The sequence below is a fragment of the Heterodontus francisci genome, chromosome 14, assembly GCF_036365525.1.
Source record: "Heterodontus francisci isolate sHetFra1 chromosome 14, sHetFra1.hap1, whole genome shotgun sequence".
NCBI classification, from domain to species: domain Eukaryota; kingdom Metazoa; phylum Chordata; class Chondrichthyes; order Heterodontiformes; family Heterodontidae; genus Heterodontus; species Heterodontus francisci.
In genome coordinates this window covers 13579038-13607030 of record NC_090384.1, presented here as the reverse complement: position 1 = coordinate 13607030, position 27993 = coordinate 13579038, and the positions used below count along the sequence as shown (strand labels likewise).

The 27993-nt window shown below is 45.8% G+C and overlaps 1 protein-coding gene across 2 annotated transcripts in view; it reads left to right on the top strand.

The window, feature by feature from the left end:
* Positions 1-26683, top strand: part of spi1b (Spi-1 proto-oncogene b) — a 61107-nt gene extending 34424 nt beyond the window's left edge. For both annotated transcript variants that reach the window (XM_068045896.1, XM_068045895.1), the window contains 2 exons: positions 23612-23768; positions 25427-26683. In XM_068045896.1, coding sequence (XP_067901997.1) covers positions 23612-23768; positions 25427-25734 — 465 coding nt within the window. In that variant the 3' untranslated portion in view covers positions 25735-26683. The remainder of the gene's footprint in view (positions 1-23611; positions 23769-25426) is intronic.
* Positions 26684-27993: the final 1310 nt, after the last annotated feature.

Here is a 27993-nt window from a genome sequence, read left to right as displayed (position 1 = left end):
GGAGTGTGGTATAATGGACAATACACAGGCTGGAGTGTGGTATAATGGACAATACACAGGCTGGAGTGTGTTATAATGGACAATACACAGGCAGGAGTGTGTTATAATGGACAATACACAGGCAGGAGTGTGTTATAATGGACAATATACAGGCTAGAGTGTGTTATAATGGTTAGTGCACAGGCTGGAGTATGTTACAAAGAACATTACACAGGCTGGAGTTTGTTATAATGGACAATACACAGGTTGGAGTGTGGTATAATGGACAATACACAGGCTGGAGTGTGGTATAATGGACAATACACAGGCTGGAGTGTGGTATAATGGACAATACACAGGCTGGAGTGTGGTATAATGGACAATACACAGGCTGGAGTGTGTTATAATGGACAATACACAGGCTGGAGTGTGGTATAATGGACAATACACAGGCTGGAGTGTGTTATAATGGACAATACACAGGCAGGAGTGTGTTATAATGGACAATATACAGGCTAGAGTGTGTTATAATGGTTAGTGCACAGGCTGGAGTATGTTACAAAGAACATTACACAGGCTGGAGTTTGTTATAATGGACAATACACAGGTTGCAGTGTGTTATAATGGTTAGGGCACAGGCTGGGGTATGTTGTAATGAACAAAAAACTGGCTGAATTGTGTTATAATGGACAATACATAGGCTGCAGTGTGTTATATTGGATGATACACAGATTGGAGTATGTTATATTGAACAATGCAATGGCTGGAGTGTTACAATGGACAATATAGAGGCTGGAATGTGTTACAATGGATGATACACAGGCTGGAGTGTCTTATAATGTACAATACACAGGCAGGAGTGTGCTATAATAAACAATACACAGGCTGGAGTGTGTTATAATGGACAATACACAGGCTGGAGTGTGTTATAATGGAGAATACACAGGCTGGAATGTGCTATAATGGAGAATACACAGGCTGGAGTGTGTTATAATGGAGAATACACAGACTGGAGTGTGCTACAATGGACAATGCACAGGCTGAAGTGTGTTATAATGGAGAATACACAGGCTGGAATGTGCTATAATGGAGAATACACAGGCTGGAGTGTGTTATAATGGAGAATACACAGACTGAAGTGAGTTACAATGGACAGTAAACAAGCTGCAGTGTGTTATAATGGACATTGCGCAGGCAGGAATATGTTATAATGTACAATACACAGGCTGGAGTGTGTTATAATGGACAATACGCAGACTGGTATGCATTATAATGGACAATACACAGGCTGGAGTGTGTTATAATAGACAATACAGAGGCTGGAATGTGTTACAATCGATGATACAAAGGCTGGAGCGTCTTAGAATGGACAATACACAGACTGTAGTGTGTTATAATATACAATACACACGCTGAAATATGTTATAATGGATAATACACAGGCTGGAGTGTGTTATAATAGACAATACACGGGCTGGAGTGTGAAAGATTGGACACTATAGAGGCAGGTGTATATTTTAATTGACAATACATAGACTGGATTGTGTTATAATGGGCAATACACAGGCTGGGGTGTGTTATAGAGGACAATACACAGGCTGGGGTGTGTTATAGAGGGCAATGCACAGACTGGGGTGTGTTATAATGGGCAATACACAGGCTGGGGTGTGTTATAGAGAAGAATGCACAGACTGGGGTGTGTTATAATGGACAATACACAGGCTGGGGTGTGTTATAGAGGAGAATGCACAGACTGTGGTGTGTTATAATGGACAATACACAGGCTGGGGTGTGTTATAGAGGAGAATGCACAGACTGTGGTGTGTTATAATGGACAATACACAGCCTGGAGCATGTTACAGTGGAAAATATACAGGCTGGAGTGTGTTACAATGGATGGCACACAGGCTGGACTATGTCATAATGGACAATACACAGGCTGAAATGTGTTATAATGGACTATACACAGGCTGGAGTGTGATCTATTGGACAATACACAGGCTGGAGTGAATTACAATGGACAATACACAGGCTGGAGTTTGCTTTATTGCATCTAATATGAGAACACCTCTCAAATAATGTCACATCTAAGATCAGCTCACCTCTATTATCGGTTTCTATATAATATGAAGTCAGTTCAAATATCGGATAATGTCTAGTATGAGGTCACCTCTAACATTACAGTCATATCTGAGATGAGGTCACAATTGGTATGAGGTCACCTATGAGGCCATGTCAACTATGACATCACATCCAATATGAGATGCCTTTATTAAAAGGGCACCTTTAATATGGGCCGATGTCTAATTTAAGGTCATGTCTAATATGAGGTCTCCTCTAACATGTGGTCATGTCAACTATGAACTCATCTCTAATATAAGAGCACTGCTAATATAAGGTAATGTCCATTATGGGATCATCTCAAAAATGAAGCCACATCTGTGATGAGGCTTCCTTTAATGCCACATTACATTTAAGATGCAGCGAGGCCTGGACAACGTATGCCAGCCAAGAGCGACGTCTCAATTCATTCCATCTTCGCTGCCTTCGGAGAATACTTGGCATCAGGTGGCAGGACTATATCTCCAACACAGAAGTCCTTGAAGCGGCCAACACCCCCAGCTTATACACACTACTGAGTCAGCGGCGCTTGAGATGGCTTGGCCATGTGAGCCGCATTGAAGATGGCAGGATCCCCAAAGACACATTGTACAGCGAGCTCGCCACTGGTATCAGACCCACCGGCCGTCCATGTCTCCGTTATAAAGACGTCTGCAAACGCGACATGAAATCGTGTGACATTGATCACAAGTCGTGGGAGTCAGTTGCCAGCATTCGCCAGAGCTGGCGGGCAGCCATAAAGAAAGGGCTAAATTGTGGCGAGTCGAAGAGACTTAGTAGTTGGCAGGAAAAAAGACAGAGGCGCAAGGGGAGAGCCAACTGTGCAACAGCCCCGACAAACAAATTTCTCTGCAGCACCTGTGGAAGAGCCTGTTACTCCAGAATTGGCTTTTATAGCCACTCCAGGCGCTGCTTCACAAACCACTGACCACCTCCAGGCGCGTATCCATTGTCTCTCGAGATAAGGAGGCCCAAAAGAAAGAAAAGAAAAAGAAAAGAACATTTAAGATGCAGTCATGAAATGTGGACAATTAAACAACTAACCAGAGGAGGAGGCTCCAAAATCAGCCCCATCCTCAATGACCGGAGGGCCCAACACATCAGTACAAAAGACAAGGCTGAAGTGCTTGCAGCCATCTTCAGCCAGAAGTACCGAGTGAATGATTCATCTTGGCCTCCTCCTGATGTCCCCAGCGTTGCAGGTGTCAATCTTCAGCCAATCCCATTCACTTCACATGGTATCAAGCAATGGCTGAAGGCACTGGATGCAGCAAAGTCTCTGAGCCCTGACAATATTCTAACTGAAGACTTGTGCTCCAGGACTAGCTGCACCCCTAGCCAATCTGTTCCAGTACAGTAACAACACTGGCATCTACCCAACAATGTCCTGTCCACAAAAAGCAGGACAAATCCAATCCAGCCAATTACTGCCCCATCAGTCTACTCTTGATCATCAGTAAAGTGATGGAAGGTGCTGTTGACATTGCTATCAAGTGGCACTTGCACAACAATAACCTGATCATTGATGCTCAGTTTGGGTTCTGCCAGGGCCACTCAGCTCCAGACCTCATTACAGCCTTGGTCCAAACATGGGAAAAAGAGGTAAATTCCAGCGATGAGCTAAGAGTGACTGCCCTTGACGTCAAGGCAGCATTTGACTGGAGTCCCAGTAAAACTGAAGTCAATGGGAATCAGGGGGAAAACTCTCCACTGGTTGGAGTCATACCTAGCGCAAAGGAAGATGGTTGTGGTTGTTAGAGGCCAATCTTCTTTCTGCAGGACATCACTGCAAGAGTTCCTCAGGGTAGTGTCCTAGGCCCAACCATCTTCAGCTGCTTCATCAATGACCTTCCTTCCAACATGAGGTCAGAAGTGGGGATGTTCGCTGATGATTGCACAATGTTCAGCACCATTCGTGACTCCTCAGATACTGAAGCAGTCGTGCTCGCATGCAGCAAGACCTGGACAATATCCAGGCTTGGGCAGATAAGTGGCAAGTAGCATTCATGCCACACAAGTGCCTGGCAATGACCATCACAAACAAGAGAGAATCTAACCATCTCTCCCTAACATCAAACGGCATTACGATCGCTGAATCCCCCCCTGCATCAATATCCTGGGGATTAACAGTGACCAGAAATTGAACTGGACCAGCCACATAAGTACTGTGGCTACAACAACAGGTCAAAGGCTGGGAATCCTGTGGTGAGTAACTCACCTCCTGACTCACCAAAGCCCGTCCACCAACTACAAGGCACAAATCAGGACTGTGATGGAATAGTCTCCACTTGCCAGGATGGGTGCAGCTCCAACAACACTCAAGAAGCTCGACACCATCCAGGATAAAGCAGCCCACTTGATTGGCACCTCATCCCCCACCTTCAGCATTCACTCCTTCCACCACTGATGCACAGTGGCAACAATGCGTACCATTTCAAGATGCACTGCAGCAACTCACCATGGCTCCTTCAACAACACCTTCCAAACCTATGGTTTCTACCTCCTAGAAGGACAAGGGCAGCAGACACACGAGAACACTGCCACCTGCACGTTCCCCTTCAAGTCACACACCTTCCTGACTTTGAAGTATATCGCCATTCCTTGACTGTCACTGTGGGTGTACCTACACCACATGGACTGCGGTGGTTCAAGAAGATGGCTCACCACCACCTTTTCAAGGGCAATTAGGGATGGGCAATAAATGCTGGCCTGGCCAGCAATGCCCACATCCATGAACGATAGAAAAAATGTCTGATATGAGGTCACCTTTAAGATGAGGTCATGTCTAATATGGACTCATGTCTATTGTGAGGTCACCTTTAATATGGGGTCACATCAATGATAAGATCACCACTAATATGTGGCCAGCTCTAATCTGGGGTAATGTCTAATGTGACAACACGTCTAATATGAGAACATCTCGACCATCATCTCACCTGTAATGTGAGGACACATCAAAAATGAGGTCACCTCTAATGTGAGGTCACCTGCAGTATGAGAATGGCTTTAATATGGTGTCATGTATGATATGAGTTCATGCCTGATGTGAGGTCATGTCTAATATGTGGCCACATCTGTTAAAAGACATCATGTCTTTAACATGAGGCCACATTTAATACGAGGTTATGTTGAATATGAAGCCACATCGACTTTGAGGTCTTCTTTAATGATAAATAGCATTACATTGTATTTCCAGCACAGAAACAGGCCATTCGGCCCAACAAGCCCATTCTCCTTAGAAGCCTTCACCCACTCTTCTTCATCTGACCCTATCAACATAGAGTCATAGAGTCATAAGTCATAGAAACAGGCCCTTCGGCCCACCGCGTCCATGCTGACCATAATGCAAACATATCCTTCTATTCCTGTTTCCCTCATGTGTTTTGTCGAGCTTCCCTGTAATATGTGCTCAATTCAAATATAAAGTTGTATCTGATATGAGAATGCCTCGAACATGAAGTTACCTTTAATAGAAGCTCACATCTAACATGAGGTCATCTCTAATGTCACGTCGTGCCTCATAGTTATATACGGCAGAGAAAGAGGCAATTCAGCCTATGGACTCCATGTCGACTCTCCGTGGAGCTGTCCAATCACTCCCACTCCCCTGCTCCATCCCCGTGTTCCCATGCATCTGCTGCTCTTGTCCTTCGAGTTGGTAGAGGTCGCGGGTTTGGAAGGTGCTGTCGAAGGAGCCTTGGTGCGTTGCTGCAGTGCATCTTGTAGATGGTACACACTGCTGCCGCTGTGGTGAAGGGAGTGAATGTTTGTAGATGGGGTGCCAATCAAGCAGACTGCTTTGTCCTGGATGGTGTCGAGCTTCGTGAGTGTTGTTGGAGCTGCACCCATCCAGGCAAGTGGAGAGTATTCCATCACACTCCTGACTTGTGCCTTGTAGATGGTGGACAGGCTTTGGGGAGTCAGGAAGTGAGTTACTCGCCTCAGGATTCCTAGCCTCTGACCTGCTCTTGTAGCCACGGTATTTATATGACTACTCCAGTTCAGTTTCTAGTCAATGGTAGCCCCTAGGATGTTGATAGTGGGGGTTTCAGTGATGGTAATGCCATTGAATATCAAGTGGAGATGGTTAGATTCTCTCTTGTCGGAGATGGTCATTGCCTGGCACTTGTGTGGCGCAAATGTTACTTGCTATTTATTAGCCCAAGCCTGGATATTGCACAGGTCTTGCTGCATTTCTACATGGACTGCTACAGTATTTAAGGAGTTGCAAATGGTGCTGAACATTGTGCAATCATCAGCGAACATCCCCACTTCTGATCTTCTGATTGAAGGAAGGTCATTGATGAAGCAGCTGAAGATGTTTGGGCCGAGGACACTACCCTGATGAACTCCTGCAGTGATGTCCTGGAGCTCAAATGACTGACCTCCAACAACCACAGTCATCTCCCTTTGAGCTACGTATGACTCTAACCAGCAGAGGGTTTTCCCCCTGATTCCCATTGACCTCAGTTTTGCTCAGGCTCCTTGATGCCATACTCGGTCAAATGCTGTCTTGATGTCAAGGGCAGTCACTCTCACTTCACCTCTTGAGTTCAGCTCTTTTGTCCATGTTTGAACCAAGGCTGTAATGAGGTCAGGAGCTGAGTGGCCCTGGCAGAACCCAAACTGAGCATCACTGAGCAGGTTATTGCTAAGCAAGTGCCGCTTGATGGCACTGTTGATGATACCTTCCTTCACTTTACTGATGATTGAGAGTAGGCTGATGGGGATGGTAATTGGCCGGGTTGAACTTGTCCTGCTTTTTGTGTACAGGACATACCTGGGCAATTTTCCACATTGCAGGGTAGATGCCAGTGTTGTAGCTGTACTGGAACAGCTTGGCTAGGGGTGCGGCAAGTTCTGGAGCACAGGTCTTCAGTACTATTGCCGGAATATTGTCAGGACCCATAGCCTTTGCAGTATCCAGTGCCTTCAGTCGTTTCTTGATATCACGCAGAGTGAATCGAATTGGCTGAAGTCTGGCATCTGTGATGCTGGGGACTTCGGGAGGAGGCCGAGATGGATCATCAACTCAGTACTTCTGGCTGAAGATTGTTGCAAATGCTTCAGCCTTATCTTTCGCACTAATGTGCTGGGCTCCCCCATCATTGAGGATGGGGATATTTGTGGAGCCACCTCCTCCAGTTAGTTGTTTAATTGTCCACCACCATTCACGGATGGATGTGGCAGGACTGCAGAGCTTAGATCTGATCCGTTGGTTATGGGATCGCTTAGCTCTGTCTATCGCTTGCTGCTTACGCAGTTTGGCATGCAAGTAGTCCTGGGTTGTAGCTTCACCAGGTTGACACCTCATTTTGAGGTATGCCTGGTGCTGCCTCCTGGCATGCCCTCCTGCACTCTTCATTGAACCAGGATTGGTCTCCTGGCTTGATGGTAATGGTAGAGTGGGGGATATGCCGGGCCGTAAGGTTACAGATTGTGGTTGAGTACAATTCTGCTGCTGCTGATGGCCCACAGTGCCTCATGGATGCCCAGTTTTGCATTGCTAGATCTGTTCGAAATCTATCCCATTTAACACGGTGATAGTGCCACACAACACAATGGAGGGTATCCTCAATGTGAAGGCGGGACTTCGTCTCCACAAGCACTGTGCGGTGGTCACTTCTACCAATACAGTCATGGACAGAAGTATCTGCGGCAGGCAGATTGGTGAGGACAAGGTCAAGTTTGTTTTTCCCTCGTGTTGGTTCCCCCACCACCTGCCAGACCCAGTCTAGCAGCTATGTCCTTTAGTACTTGGCCAGCTTGGTCAGTAGTGGTCCGACTGAGTCACTCTTGGTGATGGACATTGAATTCCCCAACCCAGAGTACATTTTGTGCCCTTGTGACACTCAGTGCTTCCTCCAAATGGTGTTCAACATGGAGGAGTACTGACTCATCAGCTGAGGGAGGGTGGTAGGTGATAATTAGTAGGAGATTACCTTGTCTATGTTTGACCGGATGCCATGAGACTTCATGGGGTCCGGAGTCGATGTTGAGGACTCCCAGGGCAACTCCCTCCCTACTGTAGACCACTGTCCCGCTACCTCTGCTGGGTCTGTCCGAGTCCCCATACAGGCCATTTCACCCTCTAAGTGTGGTATTAGTTTCTTGGCCAGCTCTGATGGAAGATCACAGACATTAAATTTTAACTCTGTTTCTCTCTGTACAGCTCCTGCCTGACCTGCAGAGTATTTCCAGCAGTCACAGTATTTTGCTTTAACAATAGTGAGGGGCACAGATAGGCGCTTCTGCACCTGCAGACATGACTCCAGGATGATATGTTTCCTCCCTGGTGCCAGGGTGAAGGATGTCATGGAATGGCTTTCGGACATTTTTTGGGGGGAGGGTGAACAGCCAGAAGTTGTGGTCCACATTGGCACCAATGACATAAGTAGAAAGAAGGACAAGGTCTTGAAAGCAGAATTTAAGGAGCTAGGAAGGAGATTGAAAAGCAGGACATCTAAAGCAGTAATTTCAGGACCACATGCTAGTGAGTATAGAAATAGGAAGATTGAGCTAATGAACACGTGACTGGAAAAATAGTGTAGGAGGGAGGGCTTTAGATTCCTGGGGCATTGGGACCAATTCTGGGGCAGGTGGATGGACAAGATGAACAGGTTACACCTTAACAGGACTGAGACTAATATCCTTGCAGGGAGATTTGCTAGTGCTGTTGGGGAGGGTTTAAACTAGCTTGTCATGGGTTTGGGAAGCTGCGAGGGAATTCAGATAGGAGAAAAACAAAGCTGGTTATGAGAAGTAGGAAAGCTGTGAATGAAAGTGGAAAGCAGCAGCAACAACTGCTAGAACCAATCAGGGTTAAAATACAGAATAGTGTTAACAAGGCAGAATTAAAGGCACTCTGTCTGAATGTTCCCAGCATTCACAACAAGGTAGATGAGTTGATGGTGCAAGTAGAAGTAAACGGGTATGATTTAATTGCCATTATGGAGATGTGGCTGCAGGATGACCAAGGCTGGGAACTGAATATTAAAGGATATTCGACATTTAGGAAGTACGGGCAAAAAGGAAAAGGAGGTGGTATAGTGCTGATAATAAGGGATGGGATCAGTGCATTAGTGAAAGAGGTTCTTGTATAGATTTTTGGTCTTGCAGAGAATCAACGGACATGGGGAGAAGGCAGGAAAGTAGAACTGAAGTCCAAGATCAGCCATGATGGTATTGAATGGTGGAGCAGGCCTGATGGGCCATATGGTCTACTTGTGGTCTTGTGATCGGTAGAACAGGATGTAGAATCTGTTTGGGTGGAGCTAAGAAACAGCAAGGGGCAACAATTATTGGTAAGAGTGGTTTACAGGGCACCAAACAGTAGTGGTAATGTAGGGCATGATATGAATTAGGAAATTAGAAGTGCATGTAGCAAGGGCAATGCAGTAATCATGGGTGACGTCAACCTACATATAAACTGGGTATATCTAATGAGCACTAATGCTGTGGAAGAAGAATTCCCGGAATACGTCTGAGATGGTTTGCTAGAGCAATATGTTGAGGAACCAGATGGGGAACAGGTTATTTTGGATATAGTATTATGCAGTGAGAAAGAGTTAATTAATAATCTGGTGGCAAAGGAATCTTTAGGGAAAAGTGACCACAGTTTGATAGAATTTTCCATTAAGTTTGAAAAAGATGTATTTCAATCTGAAATTAAGGTCTTAAATCTAAATAAGGGCAATTCTGAAGGTATGAGAGCAAGTTGGCCGTGGTGGATTGGAAAAATACATTAAAAGGACAACCTAATAGGGAAAGCGAGTCAGCTGTGGCTAATGAAGGAAGTTAAAGATGGTATTAGATCAAAGGCTTATAAAGTTGCCAAAAAAAAGTTGCAAGACAGAGGATTGGGAGAATTTTAGAATCCAGCAAAGGAGGACCAAGAAATTGATAAAGAGAGAATAGAATATGAATGTAAACTAGCATGAAGTATAAATATGGATTTTAAAAGCTTCTATAGGTATGTAAAAAGGGGGAAAAAATGGCAAAGACCAATGTGGATCCATTACAGGCAGAGACAGGAGAATTTATAATGGGAAATAGAGTAATTGCAGAGAAGCTCAATAATCACTTTGTGTCTGTACTCACGGAGGAAGGTACAAGAGGTCTCCCTGAAATACTTGGGATCCAAGGGTCTAGTGAGAATGAGAAACTGAAAGAAATTGGGATTAGTAAAGAAGTAGTATTGGAGAAATTAATGGGACTGAAAGTTAACAAATCCCCAGGACACGATGATCTTCACCCTAGAGTGTTGAAAGAGATGGCTACAGAGATAGTGGATGCATTTGTGATCATCTTTCAAAATTCTATAAATTCTGCAATTGTGCCTGTAGATTGGAAGGTTACAAATGTAACCCCACTGTTTAAGAAAGGAGGGAGAGAGAAAACAGGGAACCTCAGACCTGTTAACCTGACGTCGGTAGTAGGGAAATTACCAGAATCTATTATAAAGGATGTGATTACTGGACACTTAGAAAATAATGGTCTGATTGGGCAGAGTCAACATGGATTTATGAAGGGGAAATCATGTTTGGCAAACTTGTTAGAGTTTTTTGAGGATGTTACTAGCAGAGTGGATAAGGGGGAACCAGTGGCTGTGGTGTATTTGGATTTTCAGAAGGCTTTTGATTAGTAGGGGGATCGAGTTTCGGAGCCACAAGGTCATGCTGCAGCTGTACAAAACTCTGGTGAGACCGCACCTGGAGTATTGCGTGCAGTTCTGGTCACCGCATTATAGGAAGGATGTGGAAGCTTTGGAAAGGGTGCAGAGGAGATTTACTAGGATGTTGCCTGGTATGGAGGGAAGGTCTTACGAGGAAAGGCTGAGGGACTTGAGGTTGTTTTCGTTGGAGAGAAGGAGGAGGAGAGGTGACTTAATAGAGACATATAAGATAATCAGAGGGTTAGATAGGGTGGATAGTGAGAGTCTTTTTCCTCGGATGGTGATGGCAAACACGACGGGACATAGCTTTAAGTTGAGGGGTGATAGATATAGGACAGATGTCAGAGGTAGTTTCTTCACTCAGAGAGTAGTAGGGGCGTGGAACGCCCTGCCTGCAACAGTAGTAGACTCGCCAACTTTAAGGGCATTTAAGTGGTCATTGGATAGACATATGGATGAAAATGGAATAGTGTAGGTCAGATGGTTTCACAGGTCGGCGCAACATCGAGGGCCGAAGGGCCTGCACTGCGCTGTAATGTTCTAATTCTAATTCTAAAAAAAATAAAGTCCCACATAGGAGGTTACTAAGGAAAATTAAAGTGCATAGTGTTGGGGGTAATATACTGGCATGGATTGAGGATTGGGTAACAGGCAGAAAACAGAATAAATGGGTCATTCTCAGGTTGACAGGCCGTGACCAGTGGGGTGCCACAAGGATCAGTGCTGGAGCCCCAGCTGTTCACAATCTATATCAATGATTTGGATATGGGGACCCAATGTAATATTTCTAAGTTTTCTGATGACACAAAAGTTGGTGGGAATGTGAGTTGTGAGGAGGATGCAAAGAAGCTTCAAAGGGATTTGGACAGGCTGAGTGAGTGGGCAAGAACATGGCAGATGGAATATAATGTGGATAAGTGTGAGGTTATCCACTTTGGTAGGAGGAATGGAGGTACAGAGTATTTCTTAAATGGTGAGAGATTGAAAAGTGTTGATGTCCAAAGGGACTGGGTATCCTTGTTCATAAGTTTTATTTATTTATTGATACAGCACTGAAACAGGCCCTTCGACCCATCGAGTCTGTGCCGACCAACAACCACCCATTTTTATACTAGCCCTACAGTAATCCCATATTCCCTACACTACGGGCAATTTACAATGGCCAATTTACCTATCAACCTGCAAGTCTTTGGCTGTGGGAGGAAACCGGAGCACCCGGCAAAAGCCCACACAGTCACAGGGCGAACTTGCAAACTCCGCACAGGCAGTACCCAGAATTGAACCCGGGTCCCTGGAGCTGTGAGGCTGCGGTGCTAACCACTGCACCACTGAAAGTTACTGAAAGCTAGCATGCAGGTGCAGCAAGCAATTAGGAAGGCAAACTGTATGTTAGCCTTTATCGCAAGAGGATCTGAGTACAGCAGCGAAGAAGTCTTACTGCAATTGTATAGAGCATCGGTGAGGCCGCACCTGGAATATTGTATGCAGTTCTGGTCCCCTTGCCTGAGGAAGGATATATATAGAGGGAGTGCAGCGGAGGTCAAGACTGATTCCTGGGATGGTGGGATTGTCCATTGAGGATAGATTGAGGAGACTGGGCCTGTATTCTCTGGAGTTTTGAAGAATGAGAGGCGATCTCATAGAAACTGACAAAATTCTCAAAGGGATACACAACTTAAATGCAGAAAGGATGTGTCCCCTGGCTGTGCGGTCTAGAACCAGGGGACACAGTAAAGGACAAGCCATTTAGGACTGAGATGAGAAGGAATTTCTTCACTCAGAGGGTGCTGAATCTTTGAATTCTCTGCCCCGAAGGGTGGTGGAAGCTCAGTCACTGAGTAAGTTCAAGACAGAGATCAATAGATTTCTAGTTGCTAATGACATCATGGGATATGGTGATAGTGCGGGAATATGGCGTTGAGGTAGATGATCAGCCATGGTCTAGAATGGTGGAGCAGGCTCAAAGGGCTGAATGGCCTACTCCTGTTCATATGTTCCTCAATTTTGTTAGCCAGCCTTTTATGTGGTACTTTGCCAAAGACTTTCTTAAAATTCATGTAGACAACATTCATTGCTTTCCCTTCATCAATCTTCTCTGTTACTTCATCAAAAAATTCAATTCGAATAGTCAAGCATGATTTGCCTTTTAAAATCCGTGCTGGCTGTCCTTAATTAACTTGAACCTCTCCAAGTGCCTGTTGATTTTTTTTCCTGATTATTGTTTCTAAAACCCTATCCAACACTGATGTTAAACTGACTGTCCTGTAGTTACTAGGAATGTCTTTACACCCTTTTTTGAATAAGGGTGTCACATTTGCCACTCTCCAATCCTCTGGCATACCGCTTTATCTGGGGAAGATTGCAAAATTATGGAAAGCTCTTCTGCTATCGCCACTCCCAGTTCCTTTAGTAACTTGGGATGCAAACCATCCAGAACAGGCAATAGTGGATGTAGTATACTTAGAATTTCAGAAAGCACCCCAGAAGGTGCCACACAAGAGGTTATTACACAGGGCTGGATTATTCCTGCAAGCCTCAAAAACGGCGCAGCGCACACACATGATATTTAACGCGGCGGCTCATTTACATGGAGGGGGCGGAATGCCCACCTCCCCTACGTCATCAGGGGAAGATGCTCCGTCCCCGGTAGTGGTGTCCGGCGCAACTGCACAGGCACCGGCGCCATTTTTAAAGGGCTTCAGGCCTTTCCGAGGCATTTACATTTTTAAAGGGACAGGCTTCAAGAAATTAAGATTAAAATGTTATTCAAAGTTCCAATCCCCTCTCCCTCCACCACCAATGACTACTAAGTTTATTAGTTGCCCTCTCCCCAACAAAAAACCTTTCGACCGATCCCAAACTTTCCCACCACACTTTAGTAACTTTGACCTTCAACCCCAGCCCACCATTACCCTCAACAAATAGCAAGAGTTGTTCCCGCGCTTCCCCCCACCCTGAAAACCTGACTCCTCCCCTCTCCCCACCAGTGTTCTGCTTCGGAGCTCCAAATGGAGCAACCGTCTGGAATATTGATGTGGGACAGCTGTTGCGACGACGTAAGTAATTATACGTTCATTAAAATTTAATTGCAATATTTAAATTAAGTTGCCGTTGCCGAGCGGCGAGGAGGGGTGTTGCCATGAGGCCTCGCCACCTCTGGTAATATGGGGCGGGGCCTTCCATCGTCAAGGCCCGTGGCATTTTCCAGGCCACCCTGCCACGACTCCTGATGTCGGGGGGCTGGGAAAATCCAATGCACAGAGCTAGGGCTGATGGGATTGGGGGTAATTCATTAGCATGGATTGAGGATTGTTTAATGGACAGAAAACAGAGAGTAGGAATAATAGGTTATTTTCAAGGCTGTAACTAGTTGGGTACCTCAAGGATCAGTGCTGGGGCCTCAGCTATTTACAATCTATATTAATGAGTTAGATGAAGGGATCAAATGTAATGTAGCCAGATTTGCTGACGATACAAAGTTAGGTGGGAAAGTAAGCAGTGAGGAGGATGCAAAGAGGCTGCAAAAGGATGTAGACACGTTAATGAGTAGGCAAGAAGGTGGCAGATGGAATATAATGTGGGGAAATGTGAAGTTATCCACTTTGGTAGGAGAATTGGAAAAGCAGAATATTTTTTAAATGGTCAGACAGTGGGAAATGATGGTATTCAGAGAGACCTGGATGTCCTTGTACATGAATCACAGAAAGTTAACATGCAGGTACAGCAAGCAATTAGGAAAGAAAATGACATGCTATTAGGTATTTATTGCAAAGGGATTGGAGTAAAAGAGTGAAGAAGTCTTACTGCAGTTGCAGAGGGCCTTGTTGAGACCACACCTGGAGTACTAGTTTAGTTTAGTTTAGAGATACAGCACTGAAACAGGCCCTTTGGCCCACCGAGTCTGTGCTGATCATCAACCACCCATTTATACTAATCCTATATTTCTATCACATCCCCACCTGTCCCTATATTTCCCGACCACCTACCTATACTAGGGGCAATTGCTAATGGCCAATTTACCTGTCAACCTGCAAGTCTTTAGCATGTGGGAGGAAACCAGAGCACCCGGAGGAAACCCACACAAACATAGGGAGAACTTTCAAACTCCACACAGGCAGTACCCGGAATTGAGCCCCAATCACTGGAGCTGTGAGGCTGCGGTGCTAACCACTGCGCCTCTGTGCTGCCCACTGTGGAAAGCTTTGGTCTCCTTCACTAAGGAAGGGTATACTTACAAAAGAACAAGGAACAAAGAACAGTACAGAACTGGAACAGGCCATTTGGCCCTCCAAGCCTGCAATCTTGATGCCTGTCTAAACTAAAACCTTCTGCACTTCCGGGGTCTGTATTCCTCTATTCCCATCCTATTCATGCATTTGTCAAGAAGCCTCTTAAACGTCGCTATCGTACCTGCTTCCACCACCTCCCCCAGCAGCAAGTTCCAGGCACTCACCACCCACTGTGTAAAGAACTTGCCTCGCACATCCCCTCTAAACTTTGTCCCTCGCACCTTAAACCTATGTCCCCTAGTAACGGACTCTTCCACCCTGGGAAAAAACTTCTGACTATCCACTCTGTCCATGCCACTCATAACTTTTTTTTACCTTAGAGGGAGTACAACAAAGCTTAACGAGACTGGTTCCTGGGATGAGGGGATTGTCTTATAAGGACAGATTGAGGAGACTAGGCCTATTATCCCTAGAGTTTAGAATAGTGAGAAGTGATTACCAATGACATAGGTAGAAAGAGGGATGAAGTCCTGCAACAAGAATTTAGGGAGCTAGGTAGCAGATTAAAAAGCAAGGCCTCAAAGGTTGTAATCTCTGGATTACTCCCAGTGCCACGTGCTAGTGAGTATAGGAATAGGAGGATAGAGCAGATGAATGCGTGGCTGAGGAGATGGTGCAGGAGGGAGGGCTTTAGTTTCCTGGATCACTGGGTCTGTTTCTGGCAAAGGTGGGACCTGTACAAGTTGGATGTGTTGCACCTGAACTGGAACGGGAGCAACATCCTTGCAGGGAGGTTTGTTAGTGTTGTTAGTGGGGGGTTTAAACAATTTTGGCTGGGGGATGAGATACAGAGTGGAGGTACAGCAGGGGGTGATGTACAGTCAAATATAGAAGAGAAACTGAGTCAGTCTGGAAAGCAGAGCAAATATAGACCTATTAAAGCACAAGTGAAAAATGCAAGGTTGGATTACATTTATTTTAATGCAAGGAGTCTTACTAATAAGGCAGATGAATTGAGGGCATTGATTAGCACATGGGATTATGATATTATTGCTATCACAGCGGTTGAGGGAGGGACAGGTCTGGCAGCTCAATATTCCAAGGTATAGAATTTTCAGGCGAGACAGGGGAGGGGGTAAAAGAGGAGGTGGCATTGCACTGTTGATCAAGGAGTCAATTACTGCAGTAAAGAGGGATGATATCTTAGAAGGTTCCTCAAATGAAGCTATACGGGTAGAATTTAAAGACAAAAAGGGGGCAATCACTTGGCTGGCAGTGTACTACAGGCCTTCAAACAGTCAGGGAGAGATAGAGGAGCAGATATGCAGGCAAATCTCAGAGAGGTGTAACAATAATAGGGTAATAATAGTAGGGGATTTCAACTTCCCCAATATCAACTGGGATAGTCTTAGTGCAAAAGGCTTAAAGGGGGCGGAATTCCTAAAATACATGCAGGAGAGCTTTTTGAGCGAGTACATAAAAAGTCCAACAAGAGAAGGGGCAGTACTGGATGTAATCCTAGGGAATGAAGCCGGACAAGTGGTAGAAGTGTCAATGGGCGAGCATTTCGGGGATAGTGACCATAACTCTGTCATATTTAAAGTAGTTATGGAAAAGGACAAAGACGGGCCGGAACTAAAGGTACTGAATTGGGGGAAGGCCGATTTCAATATGATAAAACAGGATCTGGCCAGAGTGGACTGGGAGCAGCTACTTGTAGGAAAGTCTACATCAGACCAGTGGGAGTCATTCAAAGGGAAATAGTGAGAGTTCAGAGCCAACATGTACCCGTTAAGGTGAAGGGTAGGACCAACAAGTCAAGGGAACCCTTGATGTCAAGGGTTATAGAGGATTGGATCAGGAAATAAAAGGAGACATATGGCAGATTCAGAGTGCTGAAAACAACGGAGGCACTGGAGGAGTATAGATAGTGTAGTGGGGGGTACTTAAAAATCAGGAGAGCGAAGAGAGGACATGAAAAAACACTGGCGGGCAAGATAAAGGAAAATCCTAAGGTGTTTTGTAAGTATATTAAGGGCAAGAGGAGAACCAGAGAAAGAGAAGGGCCCATTAGGGACCAAAATGGCAATCTGTGTGTGGAGCCGGAGGACATAGGTGAGGTTTTAAATGATTATTTTTCATCTGTGTTCACTATGGAGAAGGGCGATGTAGGTGTAGTAATCGGGGAGGGGGATTGTGATATACTTGAACGTATTAGCATTGAAAGGGAGGAGGTATTAGCTGTTTTAGTGGGCTTAAAAGTGGATAAATCCCCAGGCCCAGATGAGATGTATCCCAGCCTGTTATGTGAGGCAAGGGAGGAGATAGCAGGGACTCTGACACAAATTTTCAAATCCTCTCTGGCCACAGGAGAGGTACCAGAGGATTGGAGGACAGTGAATGTGGGACCATTATTCAAGAAGGGTAGCAGGGATAAACCAGGTAATTATAGGCTGATGAGTCTAACAACAGTGGTTGGGAAATTATTGGAAAAAATTCTGAGGGCCAGGATTAATCTCCAGTTGGAGAGGCAGGGATTAATCAGGGATAGTCAGCACGGCTTCGTCAGGGGGGAGATCGTGTCTAAATAACTTGATTTAATTTTTCGTGGTGGTGACTAGATGTGTAGATGAGGGTAAAGCAGTTGATGTAGTCTACATGGACTTCAATAAGGCTTTTAATAAGGTCCCACATGGGAGATTGGTTAAGAAGGTAAGAGCCCATGGGATCCAGGGCAATTTGGCAAATTGGATCCAAAATTGGCTTAGTGGCAGGAGGCAGAGGGTGATGGTTGAGGGTTGTTTTTGCGAGTGGAAGCCTGTGACTAGTGGTGTACCGCAGGGATCGGTGCTGGGACCCTTGCTGTTTGTAGTGTACATTAATGACTTAGGGACGTGGATATAGGAGATACGATCAGTAAGTTCGCAGATGACATGAAAATTGGTTGTGTCATAGCCGAGGCGTAGAATATAAGAGCAGGGAGGTTATGATGGAGCTGTGTAAAACGCTAGTTAGGCCACAGCTGGAGTACTGTGTGCAGTTCTGATCACCACACTATAGGAAGGATGTGATTGCCCTGGAGAGGGTGCAGAGGAGATTCACCAGGATGTTGCCTGGGCTGGAGCACATCAGCTATGAAGAGAGACTGAAAAGGCTAGGGTTGTTTTCCTTAGAGCAGAAAAGTATGAGGGAGGACATGATTGAGGTATACAAAATTATGAGGGGCATTGATAGGTTAGATAGGAAGAAACTTTTTCCCTTAGCGGAGGGGTCAATAACCAGATTTAAGGTAAGGGGCAGGAGGTTTAGACAGGATTTGAGGAAAAGTTTTTCACCCAGAGGGTGGTTGGAATCTGGAACACACTGCCTGAAGAAGTGGTAGAGGCAGGAACCCTCACAACATTTCAGAAGTATTTAGATGAGCACTTGAAATGCCATAGCATACAAGGCTATGGGCCAAGTGCTGGAAAATGGGATTAGAATAGGTGCTTGATGGCCAGCACAGACACGATGGGTCGAAGGACCTTTTTCTGTGCTGTATAACTCAGTGACTCTATCTCATTGAAATATATGACATTCTTATGAGGTTTGACAGGATAGATGCTGGGTGGATGTTTCCTCTGGCTGGGGAGTCTAGAACTAGGGGTCACAGTCTCAGGATAAGGGATCTCAGCTATTTGGGAGTGAGGTGAGGAGAAATTTCTTCACTCAGGATTGTGAATTTTTGGAATTCACTACCCCGGAGAGCTGTTGCTGAGTATATTCAAGACAAGGTCACATTGCTGATGAGTTCACAGTTGCATTTACTATGAGGATTCTTTAAAATAAGGTCTGCTCTAATATAAGGTCACCTCTATTCTAGGTTCACCTCTAACACAAGATCACATCTGTTGTGAGAATGCCCTTAATATGAGGTCATGCCAACCATCAGATCACCTCTGATATTGAATTAACTCTGTATGAAGTCATGCCGAATATGTGATCAACAGTAATGAGATCACGTGCAGTTTAAGGTCAAGATGAAATTGAGGTCGCATCTAGTGTAGAATCCCCTCTAATATGAGCTCACCATTAATATGATGTCATATCTGATATGGGGTTTGCTGTAATATGAGGTCATCTTTAATATGAAAACATGCCTAATATGAGGTCACATCAAGAATGAGATTACCTCTACTGTGAGGTCATGTTGACTACGAGTTCACCACTATTGTGAGGGCATCTCTAATGGGAGTTCACCTTTAATACGTGGTCACATCTATGTTTGATATGAATCTTGAAGCAAAAATAATTCAAACCGTTGGAGGCATTTGATGCCGTGTTTCATAAGAGGCAGCAGTGGTGGGTGGGAGGTCAGGCATTTCCTATTCTAACGGTAATATTGCCCAAAGTCAGGAAGTGTTGCACCTCAAGCTGAACCCAGGACATTGCAAAGCCCAGGAAATGCTCAGCAATAGCAAGTATCATCATCGACTCTAACTTTCAGAGCAACTCTGTGAAATACAGACATTACAACACAGAATCTGCCTACTCAGTCTGTGTCAGCATTTACCCTCTAAATGAGGAAACATTTCTAATCACACTTTACCCACCATCTTCCCATATTCCCTCGATCCCTCTTCCTTCATCCACCTATACGATCTAATCCTGAACTTTAATATCGCGTCTGCCTCAAACACCAATTTACAAGTGAATTTCTCAGCCTCAAAAGTCTGTGTGAATCAATTCCTCCTGTCCTCTGTTCTAAATCTCTTGCATTGAATTATGTGTCAGTCCACTCTACTTATCTATCTTTCTCTAACTTTAGACATGTTATATTCCCCAGTATTCTGTGTTGTTTCATTGGAGAAAAGAGCCCATATTTCCTCATACCAGCCAGCAGCCCAGCGATTCTGTACTGTATTGTACCTCCTCGAAAGTCTCAATATCTTTCCTATAGTGTGGACCCCAAAGCTGCACATGGTACCCCAACTGAGATCTTATTGTGGTTTTATATAGGCTCATCGTTATCTCATGCCTTTTGCATTCTATATCATGAGATAAAACCTACGATTCTATCAGCTTTCATTATAGCCTCTTCAACCTGAGGTGGTGCCTTCATCTACTGTCATGAGATATATCTACAGTCGGTGAGCCTATCCCCCCCAAAATCCCTCTGATCTTCCAAAACACCAAGACAACTTCCATTCACAACGTATTTTCTGCTGTTATTTTTACCAGAATGCATCACCTGACCCTTACTGATATCTGCCATTTATTAGCCCATTCCCCAATTTTATCAATGTCTCTTTGCAGTTTTATTCGGTGTTCCAAATAATTAACTATACCTCCGATTTCAGTAACATTTCCAAATCTGGACACCACTCTCTTTAGCCCAACGTCCAAATCATTGATCGACACAGTGAACAGAAGCAGTCCCAGAAGACAGCCCTGTGGGACACCACTATCCTCCTTCAATCACTCAGAAACTGCCCATAACTCCTCTCTGTTTTCTCCCTTCTAATCAATTTGTAATGAAGGTTGTCATCCTCCCCAAGTCCATTCCCCCTATCTATCGATATCCCATGTGGCACCTTGTAAATAGCTTTCCTGAAGTCTATGTAGACTACAAGCACTGCATTTCCCCGCTCTACTGTGTCTGTTAACTCTTCAAAGAACTCTTGAGGTTTGCCATTCCTTTTAAAATCATGCTGGCTATTCCTAACTTTTTTCTCTTTATCTGATTCATGGTTATTCCATCCTTAAATAACGACTCTAAAAATTTTCCCTCCCAAAGTTGCTGAGGTAACTGTAGCTTTGTCTCCCTTTTTCAATATGAGATCTACACTGACTGCCCTCCAGACCTCAGACATACATCTAACTGTCAGTGAAATTTCAGGGGCCTCCACAGCCTCCTCGCTGAGGATCTCAGGAAGCATTCCATCAGAGCCTGTCACCTTATCTTCCTTAATTAACTTATCTAAAGCTGCTTCGAGCAGGCATGTTCAAGTGAACATGATTAGGTCGTGATACACAATGGTCAGTATTGCTGTAAAAATGTATCGTCATGCATCAGCATCAGCATCTCCCTGGAGAGCTACCTGAATGAACCCCACTGCTGATCCTAAAGATGACCAAGGACTGCACAGCATCAACCCTGGTTATAGTCATCCAGAAACTGGTGGAACAGGGAGCAGGACAACTATTTAAACAGCACAAGCACATCATTAGGGCAGTGATTAGATATCCATAAGTTTGCATTCAGTGTAGCTCAACATGGAGTGATCTAGTGAGTGAGCAAAGCTGTTTCTGCCCAAAATAAATGGAGCACTTAAGACAGTAGTGCAAATGATTAACAGCAGTCAAGTTTTGGCCAAATATCAGCGATTGGCCATTTTAAACATGCATTTTTTAAGTCGTAGGGAACTACATTCCTTTTATCCATCCTCTCGCTCTCAGCCACTTCAAAATTCACTATGCACTCCCTTGGAACTGCTCTTCTGACAGTGCAGCACTTCCTCATTACAGACCCTCTGGCAGTCCCTCAACTGACCCTCCAACAGTACAGTACTCCCTCCCTGACAGTGCATCACTCCCTCGGTGCTGACCCTCCGACAGTGCAGCACTCCCTCAGTACTGACCCTCCGACAGTACAGCACTCCCTCAGAACTGACCCTCTGACAGTACAGTACTCCCTCAACTGACCCTCCAACAGTACAGTACTCCCTCCCTGACAGTGCATCACTCCCTCGGTGCTGACCCTCCGACAGTACAGCACTGCCTCAGTACTGCTCCTCCGAAAGTGCAGCATCCCCTCAGTGCTGACTCTCTGACAGTGCAGCACTCCCTCAGTACTGACCCACCGACAGTACAGCACTCCCTCAGTACTGACCCACCGACAGTACAGCACTCCCTCAGTACTGACCCTCCAACAGTGCAGCACTGCCTCAGTATTACCCCTCCGACAGTGCAGCACTCCCTCAGTACTGACTCTCCGACAGTACAGCACTCTCTCAGTACCGACCCTCCGACAGCGCAGCACTCCCTCAGTACTGACTCTCCGACAGTACAGCACTCTCTCAGTACTGACCCTCCGACAGTGCAGCACTCCCTCAGTACTGACCCACCGACAGTACAGCACTCCCTCAGTACTGACCCTCCGACAGTACAGCACTCCCTCAGTACTGACCCTCCAACAGTCCAGTACTCTCTCCCTGACAGTGCATCACTCCCTCAGTGCTGACCCTCCGACAGTACAGCACTCCCTCAGTACTGACTCTCCGACAGTACAGCACTCTCTCAGTACTGACCCTCCGACAGTGCAGCACTCCCTCAGTACTGACCCACCGACAGTACAGCACTCCCTCAGTACTGACCCTCCGACAGTACAGCACTCCCTCAGTACTGACCCTCCAACAGTCCAGTACTCCCTCCCTGACAGTGCATCACTCCCTCAGTGCTGACCCTCCAACAGTACAGCACTCCCTCAGTACTGTCCCTCTGACAGTGCAGCACTCCCTCAGTACTGACCCTCCGACAGTGCAGCACTCCCTCAGTACTGACCCTCCGACAGTACAGCACTCCCTCAGTACTGACCCTCCGACAGTGCAGCACTCCCTCAGTACTGACCCTCCGACAGTACAGCACTCCCTCAGTACTGACCCTCCGACAGTACAGCACTCCCTCAGTACTGACCCTCCGACAGTACAGCACTCCCTCAGTACTGTCCCTCTGACAGTGCAGCACTCCCTCAGTACTGACCCTCCAACAGTACAGCACTCCCTCAGTACTGACCCTCTGACAGTGCAGCACTCCCTCAGTACTGACCCTCTGACAGTGCAGCACTCCCTCAGTAATGTACTGCCAGCCTGGTTTGTGGGGTCAAGTCTCTGCAGTGGGTCTTGAACCCATGACTTTCTGATTCAGAGGGAAGAGCATTATCACCGAACCACAGCTGGAACTTTGCTCAAATCTCCCAGCATGCAATCTTATATCTTCACTCTATCAGATACTTAGTTCTACGTGTTCACTTGCTGGTGATGGGTCCAAGGACTTGGTGCAACCTGTGACCACAAATTACACTTTGACCAAAGGGTCACACTGAGTGTGATTATGACAAACCCTCCTGGGGCAGGAGAGGTCCAATCCTGAGATATCCAGATTTACACTGGGATGTGGATGTTTATCCGTTCATCCAGAACTCTGCTGCCTGTATCCTAACTCGCACCAAATCCTGTTCCTCTATCACCCCTGTGTTCGCTGACCTACTTTGCCTCCCAATCTGGCAACCTCTGGATTTTAAAATTCTCATCCTTGTTTTCAAATGGACTTCCATGGACTCCTGCTCCCTTGCTATCTGTGTAACCTTCTCCACTCCTCCAGCCCTACAACCCACTAAGATATCTGCACTTCTCCAATTCTGGCCTCTTGAACATCCCTTATCTTAATCGCTCCACCATTGGTGGCCATGCCTTGAGTACTATATAAATGCTGTTCACTCTGTGTTACTATGCACAGGGAGGAGGTTTGACATTCTTTCAGATGTGGTCACATGCCACACTTAATAAGTACCAGCGTCTTTTGACATTTGGAGATTGTGTCTACTTCACGGCTCCTCTCTCTGATCCAGGTGCCATACGTGCCACGCTGGTGCCCACAGTACACATCCTCGGCCGAGCGTAGTTCTGATGAGGAAGATCTGGAGAGGCGAAGCCCACCACTGGAAGTGTCTGATGGAGAGATGGAGCGTGCGGAACCTCTTCCCCATATGGGAAGTGCAGATACAGGTGAGTACAAGGCGGCTACAGTGGGAGGCAGGACAGAACAATGGAGAGCAATGGAAATGATGGGATTGGTTAGGGGAATAGATATGGGAATGTTGGGGTTCATGTAGGGAATAAGCAGGAATGATGGGACTGGATGGAGGAATAGAAACAAGAATGATGTGATTGAGTGAGGACGAACTCAAGGAGATTGGGATTGTGTTCATGTGAAGTAGAAAGTAGGGAGGGTGAGAACACTGCATGTAGTTACCAGGTTTATCCCTCGCCACTTTTTTAAACAGGGATGTACCATTTCGAATCCTTCAGTTCTCTAGAACCACTCCCATATCCAATAATTATTGGAAGATTGTAGTGAGAGCCTCCACAATTTCCACTCTTACTTCTGTCAGCATCCTAGGATATATCCCATCTGAACTGGGTAACTTTTTTACTTTGATGACTGCCAACCTTTTAAGTATCTCCTTTTTATCTATTTTATTCTATCCAATGTTGCTGCTGCCTTTTCATTTACTGCTATTTTGGCAGCATCTCTTCTCTATTGAAGACAGATGCAAACCTTAGCCCATAAGAATATTTCCGTTATGATCCCTCATTGGTCCCAAGTTTCCTTTGACTGCCCTTTTAGCATCTATATGTTTATGAGACACTTTTGCATTCCCTTTTATGTTAGCCAGTAATCTCTCCTCATATTCTTTCTTTGGTGCTCTGATATCCTTTTTCAGTTTTCTCCTGCACTCTTTGTGGAAGGCAGGCCTAGGTTCAGGTCTAAGGCTACATCTGACCAGTTCTGTCACTGACTCTAATGGATTTCTGCTGCAGCTGTCAACACAGAACCATATTGTGCATCAACCCCCAGACCTCTGGTCACCTCTACTTGCAGACACCAGCGTGCAAGAATCTGCCGGTGAGCAGAGTCCCTTCCTCCTCTGCTACCCTTATCCTCAGAGGGGTGGGAGGGACTTCCCATTAGTGGGTGAAGTTAGAACAAATTGCAACAACTATTACTTGCATTTATATACCCTCTTTAACATTGTAAAACATTCCAAGGTCCTGCAAAAGAGCATTATCAAACAGAACTTGATACCGAGCTACATAAGGAGATATTAGGTCAGATGACCAAAAGCTTGGTCAAAGAGATAGGTTTTAAGGAGAGTCTTTAAGGAGAAAGAGACGGAGTGTTTTAGGGAGGTTGGGGCCCTGGCAGCTGAAGGCATAGTCACCGATGGCGGAATGATTAAAATCAGGCCGGAACTGGAGGAGCACAGAGATCAGAGAGGGTTTTAGAACTGGAGGAGATTTCACAGATAGGGAGGGGTGAGAAAAACATCAACCAGGCTATCAACAAAACTACTATCTTGTTTTCGAGACACCATTTCCAACTGACAGTCCCATCCTAGATCTCAGGTGGACGTCGTGTTCCTAGGACTTTCTTTTCCAATTCACCAGATGTGGGCATTGCTGGCAAGGCTGGTATTTATTGCCCATCTGCACTTGTGTTGAGGAAGCGGTGTTGAGCCTTCCTTTCAAACTGTCATGTGCTGCAGTTGTATTGCAATTGGGTGGTTTGCTTGGCTGCTTCAGAGGGCTCTTAAAAGTTAAGTTGCTGTTGTTAGCTGCCATTCTGACATTTGCAACCCATTTTGTGATAATTCCCCCAACAGGGAACAAGAAGAAGATCCGACTCTACCAGTTCCTACTGGACCTCTTGTGGAGTGGAGACATGAAGGATAGTATCTGGTGGGTGGATAAGGACAAGGGGACCTTCCAGTTCTCCTCCAAACACAAGGAGGCACTAGCGAATCGCTGGGGGGTGCAGAAGGGCAACCGGAAGAAGATGACATACCAGAAAATGGCCAGAGCTCTAAGAAACTACAGCAAGACGGGCGAAGTGCGGAAGGTCAAGAAGAAGCTGACGTACCAGTTCAGCGGCGAGGTGATGGGGAGAGGGGACTGGAAGCATTACACCTAATGAATGGCCCCCTGGCCCCCCTGCTCCTGCAGGATCAACTCTCCACTCCTCCCTGTCTGCAACAAAAGGACATTCTCATGAGGAATGAGGTGGGGGGCCCATTCAGAGGCAATGAGGAGCGTCGCAAGCAAGGCATCTGGAAATGCCCAGGAACAAGAATCCACCATGTTATCCACCCCCCTTCAACCCCAACTCTTAATCTTCCTCTCTCCCCTATCTTCCCCACGCTTTGCATCTCCCCCTCCCTCTCCCCTCCACCTCCCTCCGCCCTTTACCCTCTCCTTCCATCTCTACTTCCCCCTCTTCCCTTCCCATCCCACTCCCCCTACACTTCCCCCTCCCCCTCTCCCAACCCTCTGCCTCCCCACCTCCACTTCTTCCTTCTTCCACGCTCCTCACCTGCTCCTCCCCCCTCTCCCCTCCTTCCCGACCTCCTCCCTCCCCCACCCTCCCCTCCCTCTGCCTTCCCCTTCCGTTTCCCTCTCCTCCTTTCCCTCCCCTCCCCCTTTCCCTCTCCCCTATCCCTCTCCCTACCCCTCTCCCTATCCTCCCTCTTCCATTTCCTGAAGACACAATTTGCTTGCTGATAACTATGGCTGGGTGTGAGGGATAGGGGGAGTTCTCTGATTATTGAGGTGTCAGATCAGTTCGGACAGGGGATCAGGGGCCAGCAGGAGTGGGACGTCCCTATCAGCTTGTCTGTGTGTTTTGCTTCCAGTTCCACATTGGGTCTGACTGTTCTCTGGAATACCGTGGCAACAAGAGCAGGTCAGAGGCTGGGAATTCTACAGCGAGGAACCCACCTACTGACTCCCCAAAGCCTGTCCACCGTCTACAAGGCACAAGTCAGGAATGTGATGGAATACTCTCCACTTGCCTGGATGGGTGCAGCTCTAACAACACTCAAGACGTTCGACACCATCCAGGACAAAGCAGCCCGCTTGATTGGCACCCCATCTACAAACATTCACTCCCTCCACCACCGACGCACAGTGGCAGCAGTGTGTACCATCTACAAGATGCACTGCGGCAATGCACCAAGGCTCCTTAGACAGCACCTTCCAAACCTGTGACCTCTACCAACTAGAAGGACAAGAGCAGCAAATACAAGTTCCCCTCCAAGTCACACACCATCCTGACTTGGAACAATATTGCCATTCCTCTAGAAGAAGGTGGCTCACCATTACCTTCTCAAGGGCAATAAATGCTGGCCTAGACAGTGACATCTCATGAATGAATAAAAGAAATATAAAATTCTGCTTCTGCACCATGATATAAACAGGGGGAAGTTTGTGACTCCCAGCAGGACCCTGCACACAATGGGTCCTGGGGTCATCAGAGAGAAAATAGGCCCTTTCACTTCTACGTACCTCCCTTCATCAGGGCTGTTTCATATCAGCAAATCCATTTCAGTGATTTAAAGATGAAAACAGCAGGGAGAAATGTTGTGGCTCTCCATTTTACAACTGCTCTCCCAGCATCAGTAGGAAGGTCCCACTGTTCTGCTTGGTGGAACGCCCAGCAACTGGGATTAAAGCCCATTGGAGCCAAAGACTATGTTTGATTCTGCTGGGCAGGATAATCTCGTGTGGAGTCTGAAGCCAGGAAACTCTCTTGGTTAAATCATCCTATCAGAGAGGTGTGTGGAGTCTGGAGTTTGGAAGTGCTTTAGCTTTTTCACTGTAAACAGCTGTAAATCTATATGTGTTCAATATGTGTTCATATGAGAGTAAATGGGAGTGGTAAATGGGAGTGTTGTATACCAGACGTATCTGTACTAGCAATAATATTAGATAAAAATAAATTGAAAAGAAGCAATTCTGTGATCAGCCAATAACTTAAACTTGGTAGCATGTCTGTAACTTGTCCTGTCTGCTCCCAAAGACAACAGACATCACTCTGCAGGCTAAAACTAATAATTAGATTTATTTACATGTAAGAAAATGACACAGGAAAAAATAAGATGAAACGAGAATAAGATACTGCACCTGTTTAGAAAATGGTAAAGATTTTAAAAAGTCCAAGAAACTGTTTGCTTATACAGTCTGGGAACCTGTGAGACTTGTATTGGAAACTGTTTTTTGTAGACTTTAAAATACCACACTTGTATAGGGGGTGGGGTGAGACTCCGCTCCATTACATGAAGTTAAAGCAACAATTTGAGAAAGTACAATGGAACAATCGAGGGAACTCTGATCTGACAATTAAACGAGCAAGAAAATATTCAAATTCTCCAAATATAGGTCAGGACTGAGAAGA